The sequence below is a fragment of the Varroa destructor genome, unplaced genomic scaffold (genome assembly GCF_002443255.2).
Source record: "Varroa destructor unplaced genomic scaffold, Vdes_3.0 BEIS01000001.1, whole genome shotgun sequence".
NCBI lineage: Eukaryota > Metazoa > Arthropoda > Arachnida > Mesostigmata > Varroidae > Varroa > Varroa destructor.
The window spans coordinates 6384101-6405779 of NW_019211454.1; the positions used below are offsets into that span (position 1 = coordinate 6384101).

General features: G+C 38.4%; 1 protein-coding gene across 17 annotated transcripts; it reads right to left on the reverse strand.

Moving 5' to 3' along the window:
• Nucleotides 1-483: 483 nt before the first annotated feature.
• LOC111246092 (uncharacterized) lies at nucleotides 484-21617 on the reverse strand. 17 transcript variants are annotated; one of them, XM_086975287.1, is made up of 16 exons: nucleotides 21477-21597; nucleotides 20824-21150; nucleotides 20052-20162; nucleotides 19640-19855; nucleotides 15006-18516; nucleotides 8871-9070; nucleotides 8291-8424; nucleotides 7789-7936; nucleotides 4469-4585; nucleotides 3678-3814; nucleotides 3311-3579; nucleotides 2823-2941; nucleotides 2462-2575; nucleotides 1954-2256; nucleotides 1362-1636; nucleotides 484-947 (listed from the first exon to the last, which is right to left on the reverse strand). In XM_086975287.1, the coding sequence occupies exons 8-16, from the start codon at nucleotides 7906-7908 to the stop codon at nucleotides 857-859; spliced, it is 1545 nt and encodes a 514-aa protein (XP_086831413.1). In that variant the 5' UTR covers nucleotides 7909-7936; nucleotides 8291-8424; nucleotides 8871-9070; nucleotides 15006-18516; nucleotides 19640-19855; nucleotides 20052-20162; nucleotides 20824-21150; nucleotides 21477-21597; the 3' UTR covers nucleotides 484-856. The 17 variants fall into 17 exon arrangements, with proteins under 17 accessions (XP_086831413.1, XP_086831418.1, XP_086831429.1 ...); XM_086975292.1 differs by lacking the exon at nucleotides 20824-21150 and having other exon boundaries at nucleotides 21477-21614; XM_086975303.1 differs by lacking the exon at nucleotides 21477-21597 and having other exon boundaries at nucleotides 15626-18516; nucleotides 20824-21449.
• Between the last annotated feature and the right edge of the window lie 62 nt (nucleotides 21618-21679).

The following is a 21679-nucleotide window of genomic DNA, read 5'->3' on the forward strand; positions in this document are numbered from 1 at the left end:
GTAGAGGATACGCGTGCATCCACTTCTGGCACGTCGCACTAGGACGTCTATCTAAACGAACTCGAACTTGGGTATAAGGAATATCTAATTGCTTGCCTCGTAACAGGTTTAGATAGCTCAAAGATGTTAATACTTTATTTTATAGCTGATTGTTTGTATCATATTAGCAACGGTTCGGCACAAGTGAAGTGTCCAAGTCAAAAACCTGCTGTAGACAAAGAAAAGGCTGAAGAGAATTTTCGCTAATATAAATTCTTACCTGGAGAAGCTTACCTGGATAAAACGTTTTATGTAAGGTAACTCTATTGTAAACTATATTAAAATGTTTACAAATCATTAATCAGATATACGCAGTTCAACACATCCAATATGTGCTAAGCATATTCAATATTTAGACAAATTTTGCGAATACGCTTAGTAGTGGAGTTTTTTTTTGTGTTTGCGTCTTATATTTTTTAACCAGAAATAAAGTACACAACAAAATCGTTTTTGAAACATCCCGTTTATTGGCTTGTTTACCTTCCTTCAGTAACTATTTTTTTATTCTGCCCCACTTCTGTTTTATTCTTCTTTCACTATTAAGTTATATGAAAAGTTATTGCTTAGGCCCAATAAGCGTCCAGGCTAACACCCAACCAATATCTAACTGCGACTCGGACTTTGTTGCAGATCTCACACAGTCGCATAGCCAGCTGCACAGTAACAACTCTGTAAAACATAAGTAATAGGGTTCCGTAAGATTTGGAATTCACCTCTTGATAGGGGAGATGACGACAAGAAACGAGCCTGGAGCTAGTTAGGCTTTAGTTATCGAATAAATGTCGATCAGCTTGAACGCTGATACTTTATCCTAGTATTAGGAGTTCCTCTGTTGCCGTAACGATCTTCTTCGAGATGTCAGAGGTGAAAATAAGAGGTTGGGTGCCTCGTAACCCGGTCCCGCGACACTGCAAGCATCCAGATCAGAGGAAACTTAAGCAAGCGTATTCTACCTTAAAGAATAAAAATAGACCTGAAACCAAAACAAAGAGCGCGAAACCGGACAGATGGGTAAAAATGAGATTAAAAAAATAAAACAATTAACTTAATTAATAGATCAGCAGTAAGCCACCATTGTTCTTATTGTTTATGACAAAGATAATAGAAATTACAAATTTGGGTGCGAAGTGTCTGTAACAGTTGCAGCTCTCTCAAGTGAAAGAGCAGCAACGATTACGGACTATTCTATTGCATCTTTTAAGTCATTTCTATTTTCTTGATTTTTTTGTTTTACTCATAATCAATCAATGTTAATTGTAAGAGTCTAGATTTCTTCACACCAGAGCAGTGGAATTTTCGATATTGCTTGTGTAAGTATTTACAAAAGCTCGCTCGCGTAAGAAAAACAAATAGACTTATTGAATGAAGAGTTGAGACTTGATGAAGACGGCGATAGCCCGTATGAGTGGCCGGCAATAGATGATTTACTGCTGTAACTATTATCAAGACGTCTCAGATGCTCCTCTTCTTTCGAGTGGAAATCCAGCGTTTGTTGTTGAATCAAACGAGTGATTTCCTCCAGTTTACGATCGACCCCGAAAGACGATGCGCCTTCAGATCTACCAGCACCGGCTCCGCTTCCGCAGTCCAGCGATGACTGTTCATATACACAACACAAAGCAATAGTAAGAAAGCACAAAAACATGGTATTAAGCACGGCCGACACTGCTAATGAGGTGGCCCGAACGTATTGAAGCGAGCTCGTTCAAAGCAGTGCGTCAGACAGATGATAACGTGAGCGTTTTTGTGCTTACCCATTTTATCTACGTCTTCCCATGCACATATCCATTATGGACCCAATAAACAGTGTTCAAACCTAACGTGTTCTATTTCATATGCTATGATTGTATCTGAAAATCATCTTTTTACGATGCCAATTCCTCGTTCACTAGATGGATGCACATTTTATACTACCTTACTAACCCTGAGATGGTTGTCTCTAATAAGCGACGTTCGCTGTCGTAGTGACTGTTGAAAATGCGGCCGTGAGAGCGACTGCTGCCGCTCCTTGCGCTGTGATGAATGTTCATCGTAGCGTTTTCGGGGGGGCAGAAGTTGACCATTGCCACTATCCTGCACGTGGCTACCTTTTTTATCGTTTTCGTCTTTATTCTTCGGTTCTGCCGCTAGCGAGCCACTGCTGCTGCTGCTGCTGTTGTTGTTGTTGCTATTCTCGTTAATTGATGCCGTCACTTCCATTAGATCCGCTAGGGATAACTAGGTAGGCCAGCCAAGAAAACTTTATTTCAGCACACATTTTTAAGTTATACTGAAAGTTTATCGTGTAGCGAACATCAGAGATAGCCTATTACGCACATCGTATAGTACCGTAATTAGCCGTACCGTAAGGTACAATTTCTCTAAATAGATACTTGCTTTTGAAAACGTTCAATAATAATGAGTTGTTTACATAGATTCCTACCTCCTTTTTAAGCATTCTAGGACTTAATCCTTCTTCAAGACCGTTTCCGTTGAAGTTTCGAACGAATTCAGATGCTGCTTTGAAGGTGGATATTGTAAAACTCGAAAAATCGTCCTGAAATTAGCATATACAAGATCTATATTGGATCGTATTTTCTGCGATTAGACATGCTCGATTCAGCTCCTTTGTTCTTATTTACTAATCATAACGCAACACGGGCTCTTGGCAAACATTTTTTAGGTGCATAGACTGGACGTCTCGTACAAATGTTCGCTTACAACATCTGTGTGATTTGCCGCTAATATCTAGTGGCCAATAAGATCGTTATATATGAGCGCCAGCGAAACAGAAACAGGCTTACCTTGACGCCACAGAAATGATCAATGTAGAAGATATTCGAGGCAAGATACATCGGCTTTGATCGTGCCATCACCAAAACAACAAGTAAGATTAGGATTTCATTTGTCAGAACGGGCATATCTGTTTTCAAAAAAGTGACGAGAAGCAGAAACATAATAACAAATAAATCGGTATGTAGGCAAAGGGAAGCTTACCTCGGTTTCTTGAGGTTTGAGTATTTCTTTTAAAGTTGGCTTCATTTCAACTTGATAGGTGTTTGCATTGTATTTTGGATACTGGGCTGTTTGTCAACCGTGAACTTTTACTTTAAAAATATTATCTAAATTGACAGTTGTTAGGTGAGCTTAGTAAAAAAACTAGGTTCGTCTAAGCGTATAATTTATGTGTATAAACCCCCTCGGTTGCGCCAGTACCGATACCTAATACCTATTATTTGAATATTTACGCCAGAACGTTTACCCTGAGCAAAAAATAAGATAGTAAACAAACCTTCGCCGTAGTAGATTTGAACACCCGACTGGTGGCAATGTTCCTCAACCTCCATTTGGATGGAACGCAACGTTGATCTTAGACACCACAGTTTGTCTACGGGAGTGTACTTTGCGTCAAGGGAAGCAAGTTCAACGATTGCTTGCGGAAGTTCACAGCAGAAAGCCTCTTCACGAACTCCTAACGCCTCGGCGGTGACGTGGGAGGTGCGTAAGAACTCCAGGCGTCTGTAAAGAGCGGCGCGAGTATGCACCTTATATATTCTGAAACTATAATAACATATTAATTACCGTGTGCCTATTTTCTAAATGGGAGTCAAAGCAGTACTCTGTAGAAGCACTGATTAAACAAAGAATCGAAATGCTACCTCTCAAGGTCGGCGTCCGTATTTCTACAGAAGCTTTTCACACTCCCGAATACTTTGTGATGTGCCAGGCCTGATACATAGTTATCAATGCAACTGCTCAATTGCTCTTCGTCACCTGGGATATTGCAGATTAACACCTATATTGCAGATGGGTCAATGAAAGGCATCAAGGGAACACATTTAAATCATTATTTATTTGCTGGGTTGAATAAAGGATGAATAACATTTAATAACTTTATTAATGCGCATATAAATATTGTGAAGTTTCAGTAGTTTCGACTTTTTAAATTTCTAAACTTTTTTTTTATCTGTTTAGCTATATTTTTTTTTATCTGTTTTTATCTGAAACATGGCACACTCTCTCTACGGAGCTTTCCGTATTCAATTTGCAAAACTTTCATATATGATCAAATCCTACGATAAATGGTTAAATCTAAATGATAGTGTATATTCAACACTATTTTTTTGAACACACCGTTCTCCTTGAAAGATATTCAAAATAGACCGAAAATAAGCCCATCAATGAATAAATTACCTTCCTTCATTCATCGAGGATCCATATATTATTGCTCGTCCATTCAATAATGACCTAGCTTAACCGGCTTAATATAGACGCATATCTAATGCTATATTAATCTATATCATCTGAAATAGACCCATATGAAAAACGGTCATAATATGTACTAAAAGTAAAGTACTGGTTCACTGCCGTATGTCTAGCTGCAGCCCAATGTAACGTGTTCGTAAATTATGGTAAACAGACACTAAGTGGGCGAAAAAATCAGTCTTGCCTGAATTGCTGTGTCCGAAATGCTTTTCAATTTGTCCACGGTGTCGTTGATGAAATTTGGGAGAATTAGATAATTGTTGTTAAAATGTTCAACCTTTTCGTCGATGACTTTCAATGCCTGTAAACGACAACTGTAACTTATTAAATGAACGCCAATATATAGTCTGATCCAAGCTTAATATGAAAATAGCGTTAGATGATATATTCGCGTATGCGTTAAACAATGCTCGCAAAAGTTCAAGATATGTTGAATGCTGCTCTGTTACTTAGCAGCCGTGTATGTCTGTTTGTCTCCGTGTTGAAAAAAGAAAATATCATTCTATTGTGGGAGCACACGGGCTTACGCCTCAGTGGTTGCCATGGCAGAAATGCAGCCAGATTTTTTCCTTTATATATGCGACGGAAAATTTCATCTGGATGAAGGACTGATTTTCACCGATAGACGAGGCCAGTACATTTGTAAACGCGTATTTTGCAAGCCGATCCGCCCGCCAACTGTTACGTAGAAATCTCGATGAAATAGTCTTCTAGATTTACAAAGAGACTATGCTGAGAAATCAAATATTTCAAACTTATTGTTCTGTCGGGCTAGACACCTTTTAGATTAATTACATACATAGGAGGAAGGGGAACTCTATGGAACGGTTCGGGATTTTTTCTCTTTTTATCAAACTTTTATTGAATGATAGAGAACAAACATTCGCTTTCCCATCGCAGCTTCATCTGTTCCAAAGCTACCTATCCAATGCCAAACTGAAGACAGGTTACATTTCCTAGAAACCATTACGCCGAGCTATATTAAAAGATCACTCCAAAAACAATATGGCTCACCGCGAAGTGCGGCAGAATTATTTCAACAAAACGTTATCGATTGCCTATTACATAAAGAAATTAGAAGAATTAAGTGGCCTCTGAGTAGAGCCCACTGGCAGGTATCTGTCATGCATCACTGATGTGTCGTACTGTTATGTCGGTATCGCACGCTTTTAAAGTTGTTTTTGGACGCAGGTGCAAAAAGGTTACTCCTTTTAGAGCGCCATCAATGGGAAACGGTGCAGCCGATGTAACTCAATTGATCCATCCTGTTGATCAGCGCTAAATTTTAAGCAGAGTGCCATTGTTTACGATTATTTACAATTCGCTAAGGGTGTTAATACCATGCTTCCTGAGATCCTACATGCGCGCCTATTGCTACCCATTCACTCGACCAACTTATTTAACAAAACAGTGAAACTACTATTTTCATAGCGTGTCATCAAGACTACGCAATGTTACTAACAAAATGTGCCATATATCTAAATGTGTTACGCTTCAGAATTACTTGAACGCTGAATCTGGTTGATCAGCGCTCGATACTATGCATCTGATGATCATTTAAAACAATCTCTTCTTATACACCCTATCGTCTTCAAGAGCGATCGAGATCACACGTTTCGTTGGCCCGTTCTCTAGAAGGTGCTGCAGTAAACTTGATCTTCCAAAACAGTGCGTAAACGTAAAAAAGAGCACAGTTCGAAACTGAAAAAAGCACGTGAGCCTATTGTGGAGTGAGGCTTTTTCCCATTAGGCAGGCAGCTTGTGAACACGGGATGACCAAGGTCATGTTGCCTCGCCTATAGGTACTAGAATATGTGCTTCAGTATGTCTCCATTCGCATTATGTATTTGATATATGTTAAAACACTGCATACTGGTAGCACACTTTATCCAATAAGCAAGAACAAAAGTTTAAGGCGTGGTCAATTATTTGCCGACAAACTAAACATAGACGTACCAGACAGTCGCGCGACCAGTGATGACTTTTCAGCACGGCACACCCAGCTTTCCTTGGCGGGACATTTCAAGAAGGTGTCTCTTGCACGCATAGTGTACCCGATGATAAGTGAATAAACTTTGGTTTCGAGAATCTCGAAGCATTGATGGCATCATACAATTTTAGTCCTATTTGAAATATTAACTCTTAACGTAGATGAGATGTCCCTTCCTAGGTGATGAACCCTCGAGAACAGCGCCCGAAAGAATGAAACCAGTTGCTCAAAAGACACGGAATCTTCATTACAACACCGGCCTTTGTGTCCGCAACTTAAAACAGAATGCACTTCAGGGAACATCGTACTTGATGTACCCATTGGAAGCCATGATTTTAGCAAACCCGTCCGGATAAGTTGCAAAATACTATCTTGAGCCTTTTGTCGCGACCATTTGCTATTCTCTAGAGAATCCATGTTCGCTAATCATGAGTAACCACAAGATTAGTACAAACCTAAGTACGATAAAATTAGCTTTGGTGAATGGCGTTTACGCATCTCCGCAACGTTCAAATAAGCCATTACGACCCCCTAAACTTAGCAGTATTTCTGCAATATAGAATTCGATCTCGAACAGCTCAACAAAATTTTACCCTACGATGGGTGGAAACTATAACCATTGCCTTAAAATAGTCGGATCGGCAAAAGTCTATATGACGAATCATTTACGATAGCAAATATTGCTAGAGGGTTTCAAAAGAGAGAGATGTCTTTTTGCTGGATAATAACAAATCTTCCTTCAGTGGCCTAGGCTGATAATCGACCGGGACCGTCGAGCGATCGCGAATCATTATTCCAGTAGGACAGCCGTTCGCGCTCGGAAATGGAGATCCTTTTGCGGACAATTTCATTGCTTATTTTCATTCATTATTCTCACAGAACAATCAAATTTCGTATTTCAGAATGTAGGTTCATTGGTTAGAATTGGCAAGAATTAATGACATTAAATTATGCGATCCAATTAACTGTGGTGCTTAATTGTGTATTAATATATGTTTGTTACAAAAACGCTTAAATATTTAGGAAATGTGGCCTGCGATTATAAGAGCGGTGTCCGACCACTCTAATTACCTTCCCCATACAAAATCGTTAGTGGTCCATGTAACCCCACCTCTGGACCATACAGTCCCACAAGGCAGGGTTACAGGCACCATAATTTTCGAGAAAATAACAATTTATCGCTACTTCATATTAGGCCACCGAATGGAGGGTTTCCCGACAAACACATTGGTATAATTTCGCGTTGTCCCGTGGCAGCGGTTTTTCTCAATGGTAACATTTTGTAAATGTCGGCTTATATGGCGCTATTCTTACCTATTTTATGCATATACAACGCTAAAATGGTAATATTATCAGCAGAAATGGATGGACTTTAATTTTCTGGGCTATTTTTATTTCTATCGAGAGTCTACATAGATGGTGATGAATAGGTCATATTTGGCATGGTTAAAAATGGCTTCTAACGACTACTGTTCCTTTGAGTTGGCAAGTTTCTTGCAAAATAACCGCGGTACCTTGTGGGCTACAGGGATACATACAGGGGCCAGGACGGGTACACTGAGCAGATAGGTGCGTGCCTCTTGATGTGAAAAAGGCGTCGCTGGACCTCTTCGACCGCCCATCAAATCGTCCATAGATCCACTTATTTGATCATCGTTTGATCTGCATAGATTATTTATTCCAACAAAGTTAGTAATAGACGTTGAATATTGATAGAATTATTCCACGACTACGGATAAATAGGTAGCAGCCATTATTAGTTCAAACGGTAATAGTAATAATAATAATAATTTCAAAAATGTATTACACAATTTCGAAATAATAAGGAAAATATTAAAATAATTTGCTTTTTCGATATAGGGCAGCCTTTCTCAAAACCTAATAATTGTTCCATTGCGCCTAGTAGTGCGAGCTTTTCGGAGGATTAAACTGGTATTTGTTAATCGTTGCAGAGAGCTGTCGATGGACCTGTGGCACATTTGTAAGACGTATAAAATATTTCCAACTAACATTTACCTGAAAACACTAAAAGCTATACTCTCGGTAGCTAAAACTCCGACCGTGTCTTGTTGTTACCAGCGGCCTCGGCTTGGGAATCGGGACCGTGTGCAGCGGTTCGCTATTTAAAAAATGCTATATGTCTGTAGAACCTATTGAAAACGAACAAAATAGGACAATCAAAAGGTACTGATTTTAATTGGTCCTTCAATAGTAAAAAAATCAACAATATAATTTTATCTTTACAATCAAAACTTGAGCATCGACACTGGTCTGCAGTTAGCTCAACAGTTACATTGAAACAGTTACATTGCACAATAGGAGATCATTGCTAAAGACGACGTCATTTTTGCTAAAATTACAAAAATGTAACAAATTCTCTTCCGACAGATATAAGCGATCGATGTGGTGGTAGCCTGTCTACCTATTAAATTTAAGACGAATCTTAGAATAAAAAAAAGATAGGACTTAAACCACTCCATAAATAGAAACGAAACAATATTCACACAATTATAAACTCATAATACATTGTGTAAATATTTTCCACTTAAAAGATTGAGAAATAGGCTTAAATGATACTTATTAATGACAAACGTACCTCATTATAGGCGAGCTCAGTTGTAAGTACCTCAGCTTGTTTTGAGTGAGGGAAGCCGCTGGTAGTAAGCTGGAGCTTTTGCTTTTTGTTTCATTCAACCAGTGGTCTGTCTACTATTATTTGCGGTTGAATTTGGTCCACTGCCTAGGCTTCGGCAGGCCTCAAAGTATGCAAGAGCGAGGGATGTACTATGTGGTAGTCTAAAAAGGACAGTAAATTAAGATTTAGCTTAGAAACAAACTGCTGACTAAAAACTAATTAATTCGCGAACCGTCATAGGCCAATCTAATGTACATTCGAATTCCCTAAGGTAGATTACAAATGAATTTATGGCAGGTGTATAAGTAGTCCCACAGTACCCAGAGCAAATATCTTACTCGAATTAAATTTGTAATAAAAATCACAGCGATTGATTAAGTTAATTACGTAAGTGGTCTGGGGCCTAAAAACTGCATAGAAGATATCGCGATTGTTTATGACAGAAGAAGAAGAAGAAGTTAGGTATTAGATTATCGTAATTCGTCAAGTGGCTTAGTGGTAAATTTAGCTTAAAGCACTAGCTCGACGTATAATGCCTACGCACGAAGATGCATATCTAAATGAGGGCACGAGAACGGCGCTCCAGCCAATCTCATACAAAGTGGCCCAATTGCATGTAATACGCGCCTACCATTCGGCATCATGAAGGAATATTTTAATCAGATGAATAAATAAATTACTACAGTAATACATTCTTTAATTTACCGTTTACCTTTTTAAGGTCTATAATACATGTCGTACTGATTAAACATTACCCAAATTCAGAAGTTTCTGTCAAAAAAGCGTAGTTTGAGGAGTTTAGAGAAAGAAATTATTCGATCCAAAGGTTAATCATTACGAATCGAGCAACATTAATTCAGGAATCCTTTTCCTGAGCATTGTCGGTAGCCGTAACAGTCCCGTGACATCAGATAAACTCACTAGCGGTTACTCGAAGCATTTCAAAGACAGTGCAGGGCAAACTTGGATGAAAACCAACTCTTCAGACGGCAAGCGATAGCTAAAGATCAGACACGATTTCCCACGTTTTTTCCCGTTGCCCACAAGTGACCACCTAAAAGAAGCGACTTTACTAGGCTAATCTAACCCAGAGAAAATACATAGCATCAAGCCGTTGAGCTTTAGACGCAATCGAGTGACGCTAACATCTGTAACCGTAAAGCGGAGCGGTGAGGGTATTGGTATTACATTAGGGACTACTCCGTGTGTTGAGATTAAAAAAGTTGAGTTGAACGCAATTAAGAATTATTATCCTACAAACATTGCTCTATATGGTACATCAAAAACTAATTAAATGTGATAACGTTGAAAAGATCAACCAATATAAGTTATCAATTTAGCGTAAATGTATAATGATGCTAACGTAACCAAATCAGGCTTAATAAACGTATATATTATTTGTAGGTAAACAGGTCTAGGCAAAAATCCAAGTAAATATCTACAGTAATTGCACATGTGATAGCTCTACACCTATAACTGTGATGATAACCGGACAGTCCCTTGCAGAATATACTTTCCGAAACGCAACTGATAGTCGAATACCTTAATGTTTAAGTTTCAATTTCCTGTTTTTAAAAGTTCCGCCAGTTCAATTGAACTTCGCTAAAACAAATACTTATACGGCGAAACTGGCCTAATAGTGGAAAGTCTCTCTTTACACCAGTTAACTGCGCTTTTAAAAACACGTAAAAACGAATAGGCTTATGCAATTTTGGCTTAACAATTGCCTAAAAATATATTCGAAACGATGTAATGCGTCACCTTACAGAGATCTGAGTTACCTAATACAACTCGAAAAATCATGAAGCCTACGCATTTTGTGTCTATACGACTTAAACTAATTTGAACAGGTTCGCAGTAGGGGAGCTGTATTGTGATCTTTCATACCTATTTTACTCTGAATCAACAATTGGCGTTCGGAACAAAACTCTGTAGTGCCTGACCATGGTGACTGAGCGAAGATTCGATTAGCGTATTACGAACAACTTATCTATACAATGACTAATACTTTGTTTAATTTATCCTGATGTTGTCCATTGCTTACTATTTGTCAACATCACTATACATATGTCAGCGTACCGACGAAGGCTGCATTCATGGCCAACCCCAAACGGTCCATCGGCAGGTATTAGAATGGTGCATCTCTTTCGAAGAGCACGTTCCAATTGTTCAGTAAACGTATTCTGTTTATCGTAATGTCAGTAGAAAAATAAAAAGGCAGGCTTATTGACCATCTGCGTTTCCAAAAATATCTGAAAATGAAGTTGACTGACGTTTTTTCCGTTGTGTTGATTCTTTTGTTAGTATGAGATAGCCGGTGATTACGAATATATTCGGAAAAGAAATTCTACGTGAATATGAGCGACAACACATAAAAATATAAAGTAGTTAAAACAATAACTACAATTCTTTTGTAGTAACTTTTATTAGCCAAACCTTCTGGTAACACCGTGGTAGGACGTCACGGTCGAATTCTGTCAACTCTTTACGTTGTTATTCGCACCCACTATGATGTTAAAATCATTTGACTGTAAACAAATGTAAGGTATTGCCAGCATAAATCAATTGATCAACAATGCGTTAAGCCTATTGTGAGCCGACGTTAGGATTTCTTTTGTGTATGGAGTACTCCTTCATTAAGAACTTCTTTCCTAATAAGTACTGTTTTCATCTTATCGAAGTGCTAACGTAACTCAAACAGCAATAGCTTTTTTCATGGCGGATTCGGCTATGAACTCTTTTTCGGCTATCCCTTCTAGGCTCAGCAGCAGTGCTTCTTCATATCGCTTCAATGACTTCTCAGGATTACACTTAACCTAGAGGACCAAGCATGATAGGACATGTTCATATTTATCGCCTAACGTATATCTCGGACCTTCAAGCCCAGCTTCTTCTGCTTAGTCCTTCAACATTGATCATTCAGAGCCCTATGCCTGAAAGGGCGTCAGCGGGAAAACGTAGAAACGATCTGTGTCTGCAAAGATAGTGCTCGCATTTCAATAAGCCATACACTGTACGATAAGTGTAACTGTATGTAAAAGTACAATTGAATGAGTAAAAATAACGAAATTAAGTAAAAGGCGCCCAATAATATTATATGATCGGCTGGAATGCTGACGCGCTGGCCGGTCTTAATTGTGTAAAATGCTGTACAGAATATTTCGCCACGACAACCTGAAAAGTAGCAGACGAAGCTCCACTGTGTATCTCCGTAAACAATTAAACAGTAAAGATATCAGTAAAAGCATTTCAGTCGTTTTTAACTGGCTCCTTCCAGTCCCCCCAAACAACTGCTATACACAGGATAAGAACTGACTTGTTTTTTTTTTGCATTAAACGTTTATGGAATTATGCTAGAGCTGTGGATGTTTCTATTTAAATTGTTAATTAAACTATTGTTCTTTGCTATATAATAGCTAACCGTTTCTATAAAATGAGGTATTTAAACTTATTTCTAAGAGACAAATGCAGCGTATATATGTATGCAGTATGGGTAGCATTTACGACATCCATATGGTTTTTGTCTTTCGCCTGTAATTCAGCGGATAATTTCTATAATAAGAGTGGCAGATCCGTCAAGTGTTCGCTGTTTCAATGCTAAAAGGCCACTCAATTATGCAAACACTGCTGGGCTAAGAAAAATATACATATAAACCAGGTTATAGGTTAAGACATAATGAACAAATGTATTCAACCACACGATAACGTGCCTGTACAAAAATTTAATTTTAGGTACGCATTAGATGATATGGACGTGAGAGACCGCATTGGTCAACAATGCCTTTTGAGGAACTTGCCTGCTTAATTCGGTCAGGTAGTTGTTAAAAAATATATTGCCATTTATTATGGTAGATTCGATATTTTATTTAATCATAAATTCGGTGTGCTTTCTGTTTATTTTACTAGAGGTCAAGCCCAGTGCCCATTAGAGATTACAATCTGTTTGTCGTCTGTAGAGGTTATTTAAATCTCCTGTATTGTCATCGAGACAATAGAAACTGGCCTTCTATACTTCCGTCGTGCTATAGTCACCAAATAATAAGATAAAGGATCAAATTTACAAACGGAAAAAAGTCTCATCGCGCAGCCTCTACTAAGTTAAGAAGATAGGCAGGTTTTCGAAATTGTTCGCGGTTTACTATAACGAGAATTGATTTTCGCAACGTTTGATCTCGTGTAGGTGAACATCCATATACATACTAACGCTATTGAATTTTGTTTTAGGGCATGTACTATTAGCGAGCAATCTTCTACATAGTTTCAGGTAGACCGAAACTTACATATGATTAATAAGCATGTTCTTTTATTCAGCTATCCCAGCGAAACACCACAAACGAACTGGGATGGCTCTTATAGCTTCGCTAAACTATACGATTTCTATTAGGGGATTTTATGATTGCGTTTGCGCAACTGTTAATTTAGTCACTCTCGTTTACTGACCTTATCAAAAGGAACCCGTTAGCTTATTTCAGCTGCTTTCAGCCACTCCAGACAATACCTGTATCATGCAGAATCTTTATAGCTGTCTTGTGGCGACTATCTATCGGGCACCTTAGCCTTCGTCCCAGTGAAGTCTGCCGTCTAATTATACGAATGGCATTGCAAAATTTATCATCTAGAGCCAGCTTAATGATTGGCAATGGATTTTTGCGAAAAACCAAATGAGCGCCAGTTATTTTTTCGAAGCCCTGAATACTCTCACTTAGATAAAAAAAAATAAACGTATTAAATATGCAAATGAATCATGAGTTAATTTCTCTTACTCCGGTTTTATTCAGTACAACACTGGAAAATCGTTACGTGGCCAAATAGAATATAACTTTACTAGCTTATATCATCAATTGCTGACACGAGGACTTTATGGTTTTTAAATAGGCGATGAAAATATTGCAATTATGACAATGCTCCTAATTACCATTTATTAGGCGCTAGCGATCTAAACACTATAGGTACGGATAGAATTTGGGGATCGACGATTTTAGCAAACAGTTCGACACTCATAGACATTAAAGTCAATCTAAAATTACCCTAACTCCCCAATTGAAATTAAATATTGACTACAGTGCTTTCTGTATCACGTCGCATCGAAAAAAAGGTGACAAAATGGTTAATCGGTTGAGGTGCCTCGGATGGCTAGACTAGCAACCCTGATGTTTTCAGCTAAGGATCTGCTGTCTTAAGGCCGACCACCGAAACGTGCTTGTGTTATATGCGCGACGTACACGCTTTTTCATAACATAAGAATATATAAATATACTTCTTGTTTAATATAAGTTTTTGTTGAAACATGCTACCGAGAGAAGATTATATAAATAAAATCAAAATACGAATGTAAGCGTACAATCAATCTAAAGGACCTATGGCCCAATATTTAGTGATCACCATTACTGATGTTTGAGGTTATAGACAAATTTTAACAGTTTCCTTTTTTTTTTTTATATCAGTATTATATTTATATTAAGATCAGACACAGTGTCGCGGTTTTCATCAGTGTACTACTGGTGCTTTTGGTGGCCGATCGGCTTGAATGTTATGTTTCTTATGCGTAATTTTGTGTTGAAGATGTACATTGCATGAATAGAAAGCTAGTTTAACCCAAGATTTTTGATTATGCGTATAGTCACAAATGGCATAAGTTCACAAGTAGTTGGCGGAAAGCATTAGATACTATCTATACAAACGTGATGATATTACTTTTTTCGTATTAATGCATCCCGCTGAGAAAAGAGCATAAAAATCAAGATAAATAGGGAGAGGAGGAAGGGTATAGGCGGAAAATAAATTTCTTTGTTAAGCACCCTAATCTAACCTAAAAATAATTTACTTGCTACTTTTATGGATAGTGGACATTTTTTTACCAATTATTTAAATAAGTGCTCATATTTTTCTACCTTTTCAACGAACCTATCTTTATTTGCCTACGTTTTTACATAAATTCACGCCAAAATGATCATGTTCTTTTAAATAGTAACAGTGACCAAATGCGCACTATCGATCTCTTCTTAGTAACCATCCACAGGCATCTGCTATAAAAGTGATAAGTCTCTGGGTGGTCTTTCACAGTATATTACGACAATATGTTATCCGGGTACTCACATTGAGTAATTTAAAGAAGTAGCTATCATAAAGACAGCGGTGAAACGTTGCAGACGCGAGGAAAATGCAGGTTTCGTATGTCGAGGAAGGATATTTCCTCCCAAAAATGTTGTAGGTTCTGCAGTTTGAAGATGTCAAAGCTCGGATATGTCAAGTATTTGTTGTAGCTTTTTGTTTGTTTCAGTCCACTGACGTCAATATACCCACCCACACGAAGCTAAACGATCGGCAATTTTTTTATGTCGATCTTCAGTTCTTCTTTCGACAAATTGTAAACAATGGATGTTCTCTAATGCTGAGGTTTTTTCAGGGTAGTACGGTAGGCTTGTCACAGCAGCGGATTTTGTTTGTGTCTCAGTATCTCACGGCCAACAGCAGCAAGAGGCAAAAAGCGATGACCACAAGACGAACTCGACTAGCTAAATTTTACATGAACACATGCTAAATGGAATTACGGTAAGCTATGGCTCCAAAGCAAACGGTTCGCTGACGAAATACCAGCGATACAGGAAACCTATGAATATTAAGCACCAAACTACCGACACATGACGATAAGCCATAAACAATCCGTTCGCTTTCCACAAGTAAACGACAACATTGCATACGCAACACCCGTTTACCTGCTCCGCAGTTGCGCGTCCGACTGCTTCGCCCGAACGCTGACTGGATCGTCCCGCGAGAAAGCTTTCCGTCTGCTTGTTTGTTTATTTGTCCGTCCGTCCGTCCGTCCGTCCGTCCATCAGTCAATATTGTCATTCGCTATTGCAGCAGTCACTGTTTTACTCACTGGTGAACCAGGCATCCTCCACTGTTCAGAAATGTCAATTCGTAGTTTGCCCAAAACGTTGGTCTCACGAATTATTTAATTCATAGCTCAGCTTTTAACCGTGACTACATGAGCACCACTTGCCGATGCATACATCTACCCTCCGCCCGACACATGGAAACACAGTCGCTCATCTACCAAAACGTAGAGCGTGTAGAGCAGGACTGGAGGGGCCGGCAATAGCGTTCCGTCAGATGGAACCGTTTGGCCCTTGCCGCTGCTCCATCATTATGTTTTTTGCTAGCCGTTGCCGGTAATGCCTTTCAGTACCAGCTTGAACAGAGCGGAACGTTTGGTCGTTGTTTAATTCCAAGTCATAGGAAAGAATGGTAACTTTATCCGGAATGGTTTTCTGCCCTCCCTTTTGCTTGCCTGTGTCAGTGGACAGCGAAAAGGAAGAAAGCATCAGAGCGAATGGTAAACGTAGCATGGTGCAGACGTCTATTGAACGTGGCTCGGCAACCACGCTATTGCTAAAGACGTTTCGGTTTCAAGGAGTAGACTAAGCAAATGCTGATTAAATACCATTTACGAATGGTCCCAAAAGGGTTTATCTGTGAAGGGAGCCTTAAAAAATGAAAGGTTATAATTGTAGAGGACGCGTTTGGTAGCTATCGAACTAGATGCGGGTGAAAACAAAATATTTCCTCATGTATAGTTATAATTAGTAGCGGTGGAGCCGGCTGAGTTAATGGGGAAAGCCACAGCGGCTGGCGAAATAAAAATCAATCCATCTCATTAATCAAAATGAATACATAATACAATAATCTACGAGAAAAATAGAGCCGAAATTGGAGAGCTGGTCAAAAGGGCAGGTCGGAATCTATGGGCCGATGATTGAACATCGATTTTGATTCAGCTGGCGGTCAAATTCAAATCTCATATATAGAAGTGCCTTTGCTTAACATGCATATTTATGCCAGTATGTGCTTTAGAGGGGGTACTGAATCGCATGCTTTGCCTTATATTGCCAGATTTGTTCAAGCAACCTTAACTGGATTATTTGCTTTGACGAAATCTACTATCGATCTTACATGCCATACTTCAATTGAACTGTAGATAAGTCACCTAACGCAACATTTAGGATTCTTCTGCGTACCAATTCACTCGGAAAAGCATTGTATTCCGTTCGGTATTTTAGAAAGCTGATGCTTGTACTTCGTGTAAAATGAAGCATCTGATGCATCATCAAACAAACTAACGCCAAATAACATTGTACCGCCGTAATTAAAGCAACACTAAGTAGACATTGTTAAATGTTTAAAAATACACGTACGCTAAGGAGCGATTCGTAACTTCGACTAGAAGTAATTTATATTTCAAAAATCGGATACAGTACTTTCGTAGAATAGAATTGTAATTAGAAGAAAATTCTACAAATTATTCATGTATATATATATATATGTTTTCTTATGATTGTAAGCAACATTTGTGCAGTTGAGTATATCAGTGCATGTGAAAAAAAAGAAGAAGAAGAAGATTAATACTTGGAATTGCGCTTACGGCGCGTAATTATATTATTTAGTAAAAAATTTTCGCATCGATCTTCGCTCACAGGCGTTGCTCTAAATACGATCGTGCAGCATTACAATAATATAACTACTCGTGAACGGTTTTTCTCGAAACAAGCATAAATCGCTGTCCATAAATAATCCCAACTGGCAAATGTTTCCTGCCTTGGTTTACGTACACGGCTACTTGGCACCGGTGCACTATTGGCCAATGTTTTTCTGTATCAATATACGATCTCACTCTCGATGCCTAGCCTTTCGTGACTGACGTTTTTCTTTTCGGCCTGTTACCCATTAGCTGCTTTCTATGTATCCTTACATTCATGACAGCTTACGTATTTTCCTTTTTCCCTCGCACTCATACCATAGGTTACCATTTGATGCTTTATCTTCTGAGTACGGGTGTACATCTTTTGGCAAGGGAAACATCGGTACATCGCGCATTCTTTTTCTTGTTTTCGCCTATTTACGTGCTCGACAAAGTCCTTCATGCTACGAAATTCAGCTCGACATATCGAGCATTTTGGAAAGATGCGTGGCAAGATCTCATGAGTATTTTGATGCCAAATTAATTCTATTTTTGTATTGAACCATTTCCAGCACTGTTTACATTGCAAAAGCCGCTGTTTTTCCTGGTTTTGTTCCTTCTCCATATCATTGCCTTCAGTAGCACTGAACGGTTTATCTTCAACCTCTTCGCCCCTTCTTTTCTCTTCATACAAATCTTCGCAATCGGTTTGTCTTCGTTTGATTGCTGTCGCCTTGAGCCATACCTGCACCTCTTCAGGCATCTGAATGTTTGCTATTTTTTCCTCAATAAATGTGGCTGGTGGAATATAATTCAATGGCCTTTCAGAGGCTGCGGTGGGTGTTGGTGGTTTGCATGCATTGATGGATGCTACATGAATATGGGGGGCAGATGATGTAGAGGGATTGCAGATGACCGCCGAGGCCGATGTACCTGGCTCACAGTCCATTTCTTTATGTTCATCTTGTGCTGTACGGCCGCGCTTACGCCTTCTTACCTTCGGTGACATTTCGCTTGTTACGCGAAGGAGTTACCTGGCTCGTTAGTTCTAGATACGCCTTTTGATAAAATAAGAAATCGGCTTTTTCGGGGAAGAGCAGTTCGACTCGAACGTGGAAGCTGGGTAGAGAATGGGTTAGCGATTATCTGTAAACGTGCAGTAGAAAAGATGATCTCACTCAGCTGTATTCCCTTTAATTCAAATAGCCATATTGTTACTCTTAGGTTTTTTGTTTGAAACATTAGCGTCAACCGTAGAATAGTAATAATACATACTCTAGCTTATTTTCAACGAGCATCAAGTACTACCACTGTCACTAGCTGCTTAGGTCAGATAGCAGTGTATAGCCCTAAAATTTTTCGTAGTAAACGAAGAGAGGTGTCACTGAACCATACCAGTCACTTATATACACAGCCTCTATATACAAGTGGGCCTATATTTAAATGAGCTCTCATCGATTTCACTGACGTTCACTAAAAATACTCTGAAATTTTACATGATCATAAACCTTTATAAAAAATTTATATAAACCTCTCAATAATACTACTGCTTATTCCGAACTGTATTTTTTTTGCTACACTAAAAAGTCGTTAGCACAGAAATTGTGTGAAATAAAAACTATATATACATGTATAGCAGTTTTACCAATCACCGTCTGTAGATAATTACTCGTGAACGTGAAACGTAGCATAGACAATTCAGATATTCTGTTATAAATACACCGTGGTTAGCCGAGAGGCGTTCTTATAAGTTCTCTTAAAGCCGCAATTCAGCTCAGCTGTAAAAATGCATTTACTAAACTGTGAAATTTATATATAATTACATGTAGCTGAATTTTTCACAGTAGTTACACTGTTCTAAGATACGCAGACAAGATTATTACTGTTTATCCCAAGAATACTATTTACGCTGTGTGATCCATAAGCAAATGTATGTGCAAGCACTTATGTGTGAAAAAGACCACACGAACATAAGTGAAGCAAAACTCTACATTAGTGTGGTAAATATCCATGTCAAATAAGTTAAATTGTGTTTAAAAAAAACTTTCTTTCATTAAGAGCCATTCGATACTGTCGTCTTAGTATATCTTGCGAAAATATAAAACACAGTGACCTATCTATCATACATTCTTATGTGTCACGTTAGTTACTGATATATGTTGCATATAGTGTGTCTTGATCAAATATACACGAAAGGCTATTCTTATTGAACGCTACACCGTAACATGGGGTTCGAATAAGTGATATCTCTTTGAATAAAAAAGCTTACCTGTGAGAAATTAAAACTGCCAGAAAAACAAACAGGATTCGGCGTCTGTTTCAATGTTCTATTCACAGCACTAAGTGTTCAAAAGCAGTGCGAGTTGTATTTAGTGATTGATACGTTGTTTTAAGACCATGGGCAAGTAAATTAGCGACCCCCACGCCATGAGGTCGCTTTCGAATATCACATTGTTTTGTTAAGCACCATCGTCATTAGGATCACCTGCAAGTGTAAGCAAACCTGTACGTACGCGGTGTTACCCTTGAGCCAATGGGAGTCACATTAATGTTTCGTCTAAATTCGAGAATTATGTGGTTTTTGTTCTGTAAAAGCCAAGCTAGTCGTTGTTTTAAGCTTGCTAGTTTTTACTAAATTGGACAGTAAAAATGGATTTTGAAACAAACTCTCGTTAAGGTACCTATTGTTTATCCTCGACGTAAGAAATTCGGGATATGCAATTGTGATGATGGCACCCTTTGGGAGTCGTATAATGCCGTAATGAACGAATCGTACGAAGAGCTTACTTTTCCTTTTAAATGATCAAATAGAGATACACATTTATATTAGTACCCGAATAAAACTATTAACATAAATGTACATTGCCATTAATACTACAAAGCTTTGGAACCACTAATGAACTCATAGGGCTTTGAAGAGATAGTTTTTTTTGTATATATTTTCTATGAAGAATATCATGCTTTCATTAGTACCATTAAGTTGTTTCGAATACCATTGAACTCGCGACTAGTAGTACGAGACTAGTAAAGAAAAAGTAGCGCGAATAAATATAGAAAAGCGCTCAATTATTAAGGAATGGTGTTCCTTTTATGAGAAGTCACCTAACTAGGCTGAGAATAGACACCGGTATAAATAATGATGTTTGAAACATCCATAAGAACCTTTTAGACAACCAATCGTTAGAGAAAGTTAACTCATTGAATTAAACATGCGGTTAGGCGTTAGGCATAAAATGGCCCTATATTTAAGTTTTTCCTAAGTTTTACCACCCGGTTTTTTAGATGAATGCACTTGAGTATATGTTTTTTTTTTATGATACAGTTACTTAAGGAACAGGCATACAGACGTTCCCTTAGCTAAAAGCTTTCTTATCATCGACGACAATTTCTTCCTTTCTCCCTGCCCACCGAGCGTTGAAGTGAATTGATTTATGTAAAACTGAAGATACTTACTTGGTTCAGTGTAAATAGATTTTTCACCATAAAATAGAAGTGGTTTCAGTATTTGCCTCCACTTCACAGCTATACACTAGAGCGTTTTTCCTTTGCAAGCGAAAACAAAGTAAGCTCAGAAGCTTAATTGTTTTTCTTTTGCCCTGTTCCACAGATACGAACTCCAGACGAAGTCATGACGTAGAGACAATGCATAATTCGTCACGCGGATAAAAGATACTCGTAGAAGTTCTAGGACGAGTATACGTTTACATTTACAAAGGACGCCAATGTCGGTTTATTTTTGTATGTGTTAGATCAGGGAAACACATGCGGTCGGTTAAAGAGCTGTCCAAAGAGTATCCACATCATAGACATAAACTCACGACTCATCACAGCGATCAGTAACAGTTTACAATCATAAAACCCATATAAAAATGTAGTTACTCCTTAGCCTTTTTACCTAAACGTATTTTTCATTAAATTTATCTCTACTTGAAATAGGCGTTCGGAATTTTGAATCGTTAAATATTGTTTTAGACGACTGGGCTTATCCTGCATGAAACGAAGCGTACCTTGAATCTAGATTACCTCACTAAATGTTCCTAAGTTTAACAGCTAAACACGTTAACAAGCAAAACACATTGCGCCATCACGGGACTATTTCTACTTACCTGGATTAGCCATGGCTCACGACTTCGTCGATACCTTCCCCGTTAATCTTTCCAATACATTTCTACCTGAAGCCACGATTAGATCTTTCGAGGCTTTTGTACCAATGCCTATGAATCATCCTTTTATTTTCGTTCAAGTCCCCGTCTTCGAATACTCAGTAACCTCAAACAGGAACCACTTTACAGTAGACGTTGCGCTTTTG